Raw genomic sequence first — 12533 nt, forward strand, 5'->3', positions numbered from 1 at the left:
CTAGACAGCCAGCTGTCCAACCACCTTTCTGGCTGCAGACTCATCGTCATCTTGGATGAGGCCGTTGACATTAGTGTCATCTGCAAACTTCAGGAGCTTGACAGAGGGGTCCTTGGCGGTGCAGTCATTTGTGTACAGGGAGAAGAGTAGTGGGGAGAGCACACATCCCTGGCGGGCACCAGTGCTGATCATACAGGTGCTGGAAGTGAATTTCCCCAGTCTCAATAGCTGCTGCCTTTCCATCAGAAAGCTGGTGATCCACTGACAGATAGAGGTGGGAACAGTGAGTTGGCTTAATTTAGTCTGGAGAATAGCTGGGATGATTGTGTTGAAAGCCGAACTGAAGTCCACAAAAATGATCCTTGCATATGTCCCTGGTCTGTCCAGATATCGCAGGATATGATGCAATCCCATGTTGACTGCATCATCTACAGACCTGATTGCTCTATAAGTAAATTGAAAGGGAATCCAGAAAGGGTCCAGTGATGTCCTTCAGGTGGGCCAACACCAGTCTCTCAAATGATTTCATGATATCAGAGTGACGGGTCTGTAGTCATTAAGTCCTGTGATCTTGGGTTTATTTGGAACAGGGATGATGGTGGAGTGTTTGAAGCAGCTGGGAACTTCACAATGCTCCAGGGATCTGTTGAAGATCTGTGTGAAGATGGGGACCAGCTGGTCAGCACAGGATTATAGACAATTGAGTGAAACACCGTCTGGGCCCTGTGCTTTCCTTGTCTTTTTTTTCCAGAAGCCCTGGCACACATCCTCTTCACACATCTTGGGGGGAGGAGGGTGGTTGCAGGTGGTGTTGATGTTTGTGTGAAGTGAAGGTCAGAGTGGGTGTGGGGTGTGAGACTGGGCTTTTCAAATCTACAGTAAAACACATTCAGGTCATCAGCCATTTGTTGATTTCCTAAAGTGTTGGGGGATGGTGTATTGTAGTTAGTAATGTCCTTCAGGCCTCTCCACACTGATGCAGGGTCGTTAGCTGAAAACTTGTTTTTCAGCTTCTCAGAGTAGCTTATTTTAGCTGCTTTAATCTCCTTTGTCAGTGTGTTTTTGGCCTGATTATCCAAGATTTTATCCCCACTTTTGTAAGCATCATCTTTGGCCTGACGAAGCTGCATGAGTTTTGCTCTAAACCATGGTTTTTCATTGTTGAACATTAAATAAGTCTTAGTAAGAATGCACATATCCTCACATAAACTAATATATGATCTCACACTATCTGTGAGCTTGTCCAGATTGGTGTCTGCAGCATCAAAAACACTCCAATCAGTGCAGTCAAAACAGGCTTGTAGTTCCAGCTCTGCTTCATTGGTACATCTTTTTACAGTCTTTACAACAGGTGTAGCTGATTTAAGTTTCTGCCTGTAGGTCGGAAGAAGATGAACCAGACAGTGATCAGAGACTCCCAAAGCTGCCCTAGGGACAGAGCGCTATGCATCCTTTATTGTTGTGTAGCAGTGATCCAGTATATTTCTGTCTCTGGTGGGCATGTAATGTGCTGTCTGTATTTTGGCAGTTCAAGGGTGAGGTTGGCTCTGTTAAAATCACAGAGAATAATAATAAGTGAGCCCGGGAATTGTTGTTCCATGTTTGTGATCTGATCAGCCAGCTTATTCAGCACTGCACTCACACATGCTTGTGGAGGAATATAAAAGCACAACAGAATAAACAAGGAAAGCTCCTGTGGCGAGTAGAAAGGCTTACAGTTAATAAAGAGCACTTTCAAATTAGGACAGCACATGGTCATCCGTTTTGTTAGGAAGAGAGCGGAGATTCTCTAAATGAATGCTCGGCAGCGCTGTTCGAAAGCCACGCTGTCAGAGCTTGACCAACGCGCTGGCTCGCTTCCATCACTTGTGTATCATAGCGTGCTTGAACTACGCAGCTGCACCTCTGACTAAAATGTCCAGCAAAACGTCAGAATAGTCAAAAACCGGGAAAAGATTGTCTGGTATGTGCTGCTGGATGTTCAGCAGTTTCTCCCTTGTAAAACTGATTGTGAAAAAAAATAAATAAATAAATATATATATATATATATATATATATATATATATATATGTCTTGAATAATACTTTTACAGCATTTATTAATCTTGGCTGATGTTAATTTCAACATATGATTTTTAAAGCATAAGCTAACAATGACATTAACAAAGATTAATACATACTGTATTAATCTAATGCATTTACTAATGTTAACAAATGTAACCTTATAATAAATTGCTCCCAATATTGTATACTGTATTAATGATAGTTTTTTGCAGAAAACATGTTTTTTTATTTTTTTATTTTTATTTTTATTTTTTATTTTTTGTAGGCTAACCATTTTTTTTATTTATTTTTTTTTATGATGGAAATCATTGTTTTACTATAGTAATATTGTAGTAACTATGAAAAGTTAAGTAACCATGTTTTTTTTTTTTTTTGGTGGAAACCATGGTTTTAATACAGTATACTGTATCCATGTAGTAACCGTTGTTTTACTATAAATTAATTATGATTGGTCTTGTGGTTACTATAGTTTTACTACACATACCATTTTACTTGTGGTAAATTCAAAATAACAACAAAATTATTATTGTTATTACCATACTTTTAGTTTTCTTGTATTAGTACTATGGTTTTAATACAAATATCAAGGTTAAAATATGGTTATTTTACTAAAACAATGGTAAATTCATTACGAGGGAACGCAAAACTATTGCACGGGAACACAAAACTTATTGCGAGGGAACACAAACTATTGTGAGGGAACAAAACTTATTGCGAAGGAATGCAAACTATAGGGATGGCAGGCAAAACTTAATTTGATGGAACGCAAAACTTATTGCGAGCGAATGCAAACTATTTTGAGGGAACGGAAAAATTATTGCGAGGGAATACAAAACTTATTGCGAGGGAACACAAAACTTATTGCGAGCGAATGCAAACTATTTTGAGGGAACGGAAAAATTATTGCGAGGGAATACAAAACTTATTGCGAGGGAACACAAAACTTATTGCGAGGGAACCAAACTATTACGAGGAAACGCAAAACTTATTGCAAGTGAATTCAAAGGTTTTTGCGAGGCAATGCAAAACTTATTGCGAAGGAATGCAAACTATAGGGAGGGCAGGCAAAACTTATTTTGATGGAACGCAAAACTTATTGCGAGGGAATGCAAACTTATTGCGAGGGAATGCAAAACTTATTGTGAAGGAATGCAAACTATAGGGATGGCAGGCAAAACTTAATTTGATGGAACGCAAAACTTATTGCGAGCGAATTCAAACTATTTTGAGGGAACGGAAAAATTATTGCGAGGGAATACAAAACTTATTGCGAGGGAACACAAAACTTATTGCGAGCGAATGCAAACTATTTTGAGGGAACGGAAAAATTATTGCGAGGGAATACAAAACTTATTGCGAGGGAACACAAAACTTATTGCGAGGGAACCAAACTATTACGAGGAAACGCAAAACTTATTGCAAGTGAATTCAAAGGTTTTTGCGAGGCAATGCAAAACTTATTGCGAAGGAATGCAAACTATAGGGAGGGCAGGCAAAACTTATTTTGATGGAACGCAAAACTTATTGCGAGGGAATGCAAACTATTGCGAGGCAATGCAAAACTTATTGCGAAGGAATGCAAACTATAGGGATGGCAGGCAAAACTTAATTTGATGGAACGCAAAACTTATTGCGAGCGAATTCAAACTATTTTGAGGGAACGGAAAAATTATTGCGAGGGAATACAAAACTTATTGCGAGGGAACACAAAACTTATTGCGAGCGAATGCAAACTATTTTGAGGGAACGGAAAAATTATTGCGAGGGAATACAAAACTTATTGCGAGGGAACACAAAACTTATTGCGAGGGAACCAAACTATTACGAGGAAACGCAAAACTTATTGCAAGTGAATTCAAAGGTTTTTGCGAGGCAATGCAAAACTTATTGCGAAGGAATGCAAACTATAGGGAGGGCAGGCAAAACTTATTTTGATGGAACGCAAAACTTATTGCGAGGGAATGCAAACTATTTCGAGGGAACGGAAACATTATTGCGAGGGAATGCAAAACTTATTGCGAGGGAACCAAACTATTACGAGGAAACGCAAAACTTATTGCGAGGGAACCAAACTATTACGAGGAAACGCAAAACTTATTGCAAGTGAATGCAAAGGTTTTTGCGAGGCAATGCAAAACTTTTGGTGAGGGAACGCAAACTACTGCGAGGGCAAGCAAAAATTATTGCGAGGGAATGCAAACTATTGAGAGGGCACGCAAAACTTATTGTGAGGGAACGAAAAACTTATTACGGGGTAACGCAGACTATTGCGAGGGAATGCAAAACTTATTGCGAGAAAACGCAAAACTTATTGCGAGAAAACGCAAAACTTATTGTGAGGAAACGCAAACTATTGCGAGGGAAAGCAAAACGGACTGCAAAGGCACGCAAAACAATTTCAGGAAAACATTTCCGGCCTGTCCTCTCGGGGGCTCCGTAGCTCCGTAATTACCAGATAACGTTAAGTTAGATTTCTCTCAAAACTCCAGGAAAATAAACTTGGTGGCTCATTCCTATAACAAAAAACTTTTTTTCTTTCACTAAGTTTGTTTCATTGCTATTGCAATCAAGATGTTGTTTTCTACAATGTCCTATAAATCAGGATGAATGTAAAATGACCTCTAGATATGCAACTGAAGATGTATGTGAACATCTGACAATAAATCCTTCATTTACGCACCAAACAGGAGAATTATTCAGTGCTGCATTAATGAATCTTCCAGTACTAGAGGACATCTGACATAGTAGCAGTAATAATTTTATATTGACATATTCAATTCTGTCCCTTGCCTGGACATGTCTGCATGAATCAACTCAATAATGAAGTCAGTTTTCCCTCAAACTCTTTTTCTCTTTCTTTCTTATCAACATGAGATGCATTTCAATATTTCATTTGAGTAAAAAATAGCTGGTATCAGCATAATCCAAAGACTGTCAAGGGGCCGTCTGAGGTATATTGCACTCAAAAAAAGGCAAGAAAATGTCCAAAATCACAATTGATTTTTGATTTATCCACCCCTAAATGTCACAAACTGTGATTGGTCACTGTACATGTCTGCCAGACTTTATACCAAAAGTCGAAATTCTAACTTTACAATATTAGTATTAGCATCTGATTACATTTTACCATAGTTAACTGTACCTTCTCTCACTAGTCTCCACGGACTGAAGAAAGTTTGATGAAGATTCAAGGAAGAGAAGCGCTCATGTTCGTGGAAGCTCTCGTTTAGTCTTCTTAACACTGGTGAAATGGTCGCATGACCAAAGCGGAATGCAGCAGTGGCAAATACATTAGAAACAGAAGGATTCAAAGAGTCATTATAGCCCTTGTATGGTCCTACATATTTCTCAAAAGCATCTTGTCCAATGATTTTTGGAATGTAGTCCCTCATGGTTATGATCTGTCAAAAGGACAAAATAAAAGTTGAGTCAATGAGCTTGTCTTGCCTTGCTGTCTACATATTACATAGTCACTATTTAACTATTCAAGTTAGCATCCTATGTAATGTAACCAGTCCTACTCGACCCCGGCTCAGAGCGGGATTCTAACCAGCATCTCCGGCATGAGAGGCGGGTGCGCTAACAAGGAGGCTAAAGGCTACAGACTTTACAGTCGCTAGTGCACCTTTTGAGGCCAGGGGAGTGAGGTTTACACACTGCAAAGCTACCTATCAGCTGGCTACCATTACAGTAACATCATGGAACCTCATAAGTGACTGAACTCTGTACACCACAAAAAGAAAAAGAAATAAAAAAAAGAGTTCCTTATGTGAAGTGCACAGAATTATCAATGCAAAATTGATTCCAGTAGAGTTAGCAGGGTTTGGGAAAGGATTTTGAAACTCATAATTTAAAGTATTTTAAAGAAAGATAGAAAGAAAGAAAAAGAAAGAAAGAGAGAAGGTGCGTCCCAAACCGCACACTTCTGCACTATTTTATGTTATTTTGAAGTGTAATATATTGCTGTGTGAATATGTATATTATTGAGATATAAGTGTTGAACTGAGGGTGGATAGTGCGCTAAAGCTAGCGGCAACACAACGTTTGGGTTTGAAACGTCACTTCCTTCAGCCGTTAAGCGGCAAATGCTTCCATGTTGTAAAAAAAAAACGTTAAGTGTTCCATTTGGGACAAAACTACACTTCATACACTACATGGCTGAGTGCATAGTACATTTTGTAAGTGCATAGTGTACAGTGTGTCATTTGGGACACAGCTAGGGACTGTTAAAGCAAATTAAAGGCCTTGTTTACATTTGAATTTTTTGACAATCAGAGTTTGAACAGCCATGGGGTGTTTCTCAATTCTAAGAATGCAGAGAACAGACTTGCGTTCTCGTGGTGACTGTCTTGTCAAGCCACCTTGGTAGAACAAACTCGGGAAGGACAAGAGGACATAGAAAGCATCTATTGCGAGCTTTGAGATGTGCTGCGATCTTCCTGTTGCAAAATTAATCGTCACAGTACATTTGAAGGCAGTGAGAGAACTACTGGTATTATCATCACACCAGTGAGGTTTTGCAGGACTAGTAACACTTTAAAAGAATAACGTCTGTAAACACTCATTTCCTTTATGTGTTTATTGCTATATTAAAATGATGCCCAAGAAAACAACACATGTTGACAAAGTATGACTCTCACGATCCGTCAGACTTTCACGAGCTTACAGCTGGAAACTCTTGAGGTAAAACCACTGATATATCAGTGGGTAAAACACAATGATAAATGTCCTTTGTCTGCCACCGTAGTACCGGGTTCTTGCTCACAAATCACCATCCGATGCATCCTCGATATTTGGCGTGATCAAGAACACATCCAGGTGATTTTATGCATTCTCGGTACTTGCGTTCTTGTGTATTGGAATTGAACTTTAGCAGTGGATGATGACGCCGAACGAGTCCTCGAGAATGTAATAACACAAAAGAATGCATATTGAGAAACAGCCTTGGCCTGTTTTAAATTTAGATCTATGGGATTTGGGGGATTTTTGATCGCCTGATGTGTGAAAACCGTAATTCTGATCAGTTAGAAAAGTCACAGCAACCAGAGTTTCAACAGTCTGAAGGTCTGTGCCAAATTTAGTTAATGTAGCTTAAAAGCTCTAGGACATGTTAAAGTCAGAAATGTTTGGTCTTGGTTTAGGGATTTGGAAAAAAACCCTAACCATGTCTATAGAATAACAGTATGTTGACTTTGTCAAGCCAACATAATGATTACACTTACATTTGCCTCGGTGTTCACAATCCAAAGGTTTGCTAAATGATATTATTCTCTATTTTTGCACTACTGTTGATGAGACTGCTATGTGGGATATTGTACATTCAGTTAAATATCTGTGTGTGATGGTCATTTGGGATATCCCTGTGCATGTAGAGATAAGATGAGGTTGTATGGCTCAATTCTCTGTGACACGCCTCAAAAATTCATTCACTCTTATCGCTGTTTATGAAAATTGTCCAGCGTTTCACCTCGAGAACTGCGGTGTATAGCACAGAGATGCTAAAGCAGAGTTTACAAAGCCATGTCTGACTGACAGCTTGGCCTCCACCGAGGGGGCGTATAAATCAAAACTCACTGTCCATAACACGGTAATATCGCTGCTTCTCTGGTGACTGGAAGCTATTTTTACTGGTTGTGTGAAGTTAGCCCCTGTGGGACTTTGTTAAAACAGTGCTTAAGTGTGCTGTATCCTTTGCTTCTACACAACTTTAGAGTCACTTTCTCTGCCACTTTAATTTATGGGGCCTGGGCAGCATTCAACCTTAAAGATGCTTGTGAGAGTGATCAAAAGTGTCTTTGTTTCGGAGAGGAGAGGGTTTAAGATTTACGGCTCAAGGCCTTTAAGCCCTGAATTTCTTCTCTGACCAGTGTGGCGAATCTTTTTTTATTGCTGCTCCAAAGAATGAAACTTCACTGGCCTAAACGAAGTTGTACCTCCATAATTATCCCCTATCGCAAGCCATTTCGATAGTTAATTATGTCCAGGAACTGAAGGACAGATATTTACAATTCAATTTTCACTAGTTAAAATGCTATTGAAATAATTCTTGTTCTCAGCAATGGAATTGCTACTAGTGAAAATGCTAATTATTGATATAAAAAATGATGTCATTTCCCATGGAAATTACCATTCTTGATATAAAAAATTTAATTTAACTAGTAAAAAAACATTTCACATTTGATCTGTCATACACTCTTCTTATAAACACAATTACAGATATCTATAATTAATTTGTACAAGTTGAAATTCCAAATACACATATCAGGTATGTACTTCTTACTATTGCAAAATTATATTTATTTATTTATATATTATATCAATAATTACTTTGTTACTAGTGCAAATGTCCATTCCTGATATCAACAACTGAATTACAACTAGTAAAAATACTCAGTTTTATTTAACGTGTTAGTTTTGGTATTTCAGACATCTGGGAATGGATTTCAGATATCAATATTCGAACAGTAATTAAAGATCTCAAAAGGCTTTCCTACTAGTTACAATCACATTAAAACTATCTGAAATTAACAGTGCCACTAGTGAAAACCAAATTACAGTATCAAGAATTAACAAATGTACTTATTGTAATTCAGTTGTTGATAACAGTATTTGGAATTTCAACTAGTAAAAATGTATTATAGATATCTGTAATTGTGTTTTAAGATGAATGAATGACAGATCAAATGTGAAATGTTTTTTACTAGTAAAAATGTAAATTTTTATATTAAGAATGGTTATTTATGGTTAATGGTATTTATGGTAATATGGTTATTTCCATGAGCAATGACATCATATTTTAGATCAAGAATTAGCATTTAAACTAGTAGTAAGTCCATTGCTGTTATCAAGAATAATTTTTACTAGTAAAAATTGCATAGCTGATATTAATTAATTATAGATATAGTATCTGTACTTGGGTTTTGAATAGGAGTGATTAAAGATCATTGTGAATGTGAATGTTCTACTAGTGAAAATGCAGCTACAGATATCAATAATAATAATGTTTTTGTTTTTACTAGTAAGAAGTACATAACTGATATGTGTTTTTGGAATGTGAACTGGTCAAAAATTTAATTATAGAAGAGTGTATGACAGATCAAATGTGAACTGTTTTTTTACTAGTTCAAATAATAATAAAAAAAAATATTTCAAGAATGGCTACTTCCGTAATATTTTTTATATCAAGAATGATCATTTTCACTAGTAGTTAGTCCACTGCTGATATCCAGAATACGTTTTACTAATAAAAAGTACATGATATTGATATTAATTAATTACAGATACAGTATCTGTACTTGCATTTTTAACAGGAGTGACTCTACTGTGACCCCCCCCGCCCCCCACAGTCAACAAACAACTCTGGGGGCGTTGAAGCGGATTTCGCCCAAGGCGCAATACAATCACCACCCCTCCCCCCCACAATGACATAATTTTTTAGATCAAGAATTAACATTTTCACTAGTTATAATGCCATTGTTGATATCAGGAATGGACATTTGCACAAGTAACAATGTAATTATTGATATAAACAAGAACAATTTCACTAGTAAGAAGTTTATAGCTGATATTAATTATATATAGATATCTGTACTTGCGTTTTGAACAGAAGTGAATGACAGATCATTGTGAAATTTTACTAGAATTTCAGCCTCTAGATATTTACGCCACCTAGACAATTTTGACTTTAAGCCCCACTTCAGAAATTAAAAGCATGGCCATCATACAAGAGATATATTCAAGTCATTGTCTGTACGAATTACATTTTATATGTATTTTTGATCCCATTTACAAAGTGATCTATTTTCAATAATAGGTCATATCAGGACTACATAAGAGACAGTGTACTAGTAGAACACATCTGTGTGAAATGTTAATGTAACCAGCCCATCTCTGAATCGTGTAACACAAGTTAAAGCAACATCAATCGTTCCTCCTACACTAAAGCTGGCCAGCTGTCACATGAAATCTACTGCAGTACAAAGCTGCCGTATAATAAATGAGATTTCTCCCTAAGCACAACATGTTTTTGAAACTGTAGATCAGTCCTTAATTGGACACTTTCAGACAAGAGGAAAGCTCTGTGCCATATGTGACTGTGAACACTGATGCTTGACTTTGTAGCGGGATTAACTGCATCCATCTAGGGCTAAATTCATACTCCAAATCTCAAGTGCCCAATTCAAATTTTCTGCTCAAATATGTTTTTTTTTTTTTTTTTTTTTTTAATGTAAGGGTTGTTCACATGATCTTTAAATATAACCTGTATCAGACACTGGTCTTTACCAATATAATTGAACTATGATGTGAATGTTGCCTGTTTCTATGTATTTATATGTGGCTGTAAACCATGTAAACACTGATTTTAGTAATATTCCACCATCAAGCTGTGTACAAAAATTCATCACATTCAGAACTGTCAGTCTGTGAGCTTATTTTCTATTCTGAATGCTGATTTTTGGCTAGTGGTGATAATCGTGAGACCTAAAATTACAGGCGTTTATAATCAATGCTGCCCATTGGAGGTCAAGTTTGTGAGGCTGCAGTAATTTCTGGAATGCATTTTGCATACATTTTCTCTTTTTATTACATTTATTACAGATAAAAAAAAAAATTCAAATACTGCACCAGGGCATTTCTCTTCTAGACAGAAGTTGTCATTTTAATGAATAGTTAAAAAAGTTAAAAGAGCTGATAGTGGAAATTAAAGTGGGGAAATAAATGGTATGCATGGTAATACTATTGTAAATGCCCCAAAGCCATGGTAATACTATAATACTATGTAAAAAAACAACAACATCTTATTACCGTGGTATATGTCGGAAGTATGGTAATACATGCTATATGTACAAAAAAAAAAAAAAAAAAAAACCAAGGTATTGCAATGATATGTCAAAAATATGGTATTACTATGGTATTTGTCAAATGTATGGTAATACATAATACTATGTATTGTGCATTACTGTGTTATAAATAAAACATTTTTTTTTTTATTAAAAAAATGCATTTAAAAAAATACCATGGTAAAACTGGTATTAAAAATCTAGTATTACCATGATATTTGACAAAACATGGTATAACTATGGTATATGTAAAAACAGTTATTACCATGATATATGACAAAATATGATATTACAATGGTATATGTAAAAAAAAAAAAAAAAAAAAAATAGTATTACCATGATATATGACAAAACATGGTATTACCATGGTACATGTAAAAAAAAAAATAATAAAAAAAAAACAAACAAAACATTATGGTGTATGTAAAAAAAGTTATTACCATGTTATATGACAAAGCATGGTATTGCCATGGTATATGTAAAAACAGTTATTACCATGATATATGACAAAATATATGTTATTACCATGGTATATGTAAAAACAGTTATTACCATGATATTTGACAAAAGACATGGTATTACCATGATATATGACAAAATACATGTTATTACCATGGTATATGTCAAAATAATAGTGTATCTAATAGTGTAGTGCTGTCTGTTACCTGATGCAGTGCACCAATGAGTTTGCGTGTCTCCTGGTAGGTGACCTCTGACCCCCAGTGAGGATTGAGTCGTTTCAGGTGTGTGGCCACGCGGTTGTGTTCTCTCACCCAGAGTGTGTGGAGGGCAGACAAGGTGAGAATTTCATTGACCCTGCTGTCACCCGCCGCAAAACATTCGACCCGCTCACCCGACCCTGAACCGGGCTCCTGGAAGCACGCAGACGGGCGAGCAGGGACAAACGGCAGGTACGAGCGGCCCTTATCACTGTATTTACTGTTGACAGCCAGCAGACCATCAGTGCTCGAGAGATTCCGCAGTGTTTTCTCGAGCAGTGCTGATTGACCGTAGACGGTGGAGGCGTCGATGAAGGAAGTCGCTGAATTCATTTGTTGTCGCTGTAGAGTGTGTTGTGAGTCACCGTGTGGAGTGTGTGTCTGACTGTTTGTGCAGGCGGGTGAAGAGCGGAAAAATGGAAGACAGCTCTTACCCCTAGACAGTTTATCATTTTGGGAAATCTGTGACACACAGAGAGAAAGAGAGAGAAACAGATGCTGTACATTCAGTATTCATTGGAAATTCCTAATTCAGTTTTCATGTGAATCTAACAAAAACATGTCCATTTCACCCAAGCATACAGTCCTTCTCTCTATCTATCTATCTATAAGGCCTTTATAAGCTCCACATTTTTTCACCTAAAAACATCAAGTTCTGTCAACATCAAAGTTTGTCTTGATGAACTTTTCTTTTCAAGTTTAATTTACTTACATGTCCTTTTGTCAGCGGTGCTATACCTAATTTCAGGTAAACTTAACAATTTCATGATTAAGCTGATTTACATAAAGGTGGCGTATATTATGCAAACCAAATGTTCATTTGAACTTGCATTTATCTCTATATCAGAAAATTATCCAGTCTACTGAAGAAAATGGGATGCTAATTTGATTAACTGCATAACACCAATGAC

General features: G+C 36.9%; 1 protein-coding gene across 1 annotated transcript in view; it reads right to left on the reverse strand.

Moving 5' to 3' along the window:
• LOC127455176 (thyroid peroxidase-like) overlaps positions 1 to 12533 on the reverse strand; it is a 45887-nt gene that overhangs the window by 13508 nt on the left and 19846 nt on the right. Inside the window, exons 7-8 of the mRNA XM_051722836.1 lie at positions 11569 to 12084; positions 5206 to 5464 (exon numbers count right to left, since the gene is read on the reverse strand). Of these exons, the coding sequence (XP_051578796.1) occupies positions 5206 to 5464; positions 11569 to 12084 (775 nt within the window). The remainder of the gene's footprint in view (positions 1 to 5205; positions 5465 to 11568; positions 12085 to 12533) is intronic.

The sequence above is a fragment of the Myxocyprinus asiaticus genome, chromosome 17, assembly GCF_019703515.2.
Source record: "Myxocyprinus asiaticus isolate MX2 ecotype Aquarium Trade chromosome 17, UBuf_Myxa_2, whole genome shotgun sequence".
NCBI lineage: Eukaryota > Metazoa > Chordata > Actinopteri > Cypriniformes > Catostomidae > Myxocyprinus > Myxocyprinus asiaticus.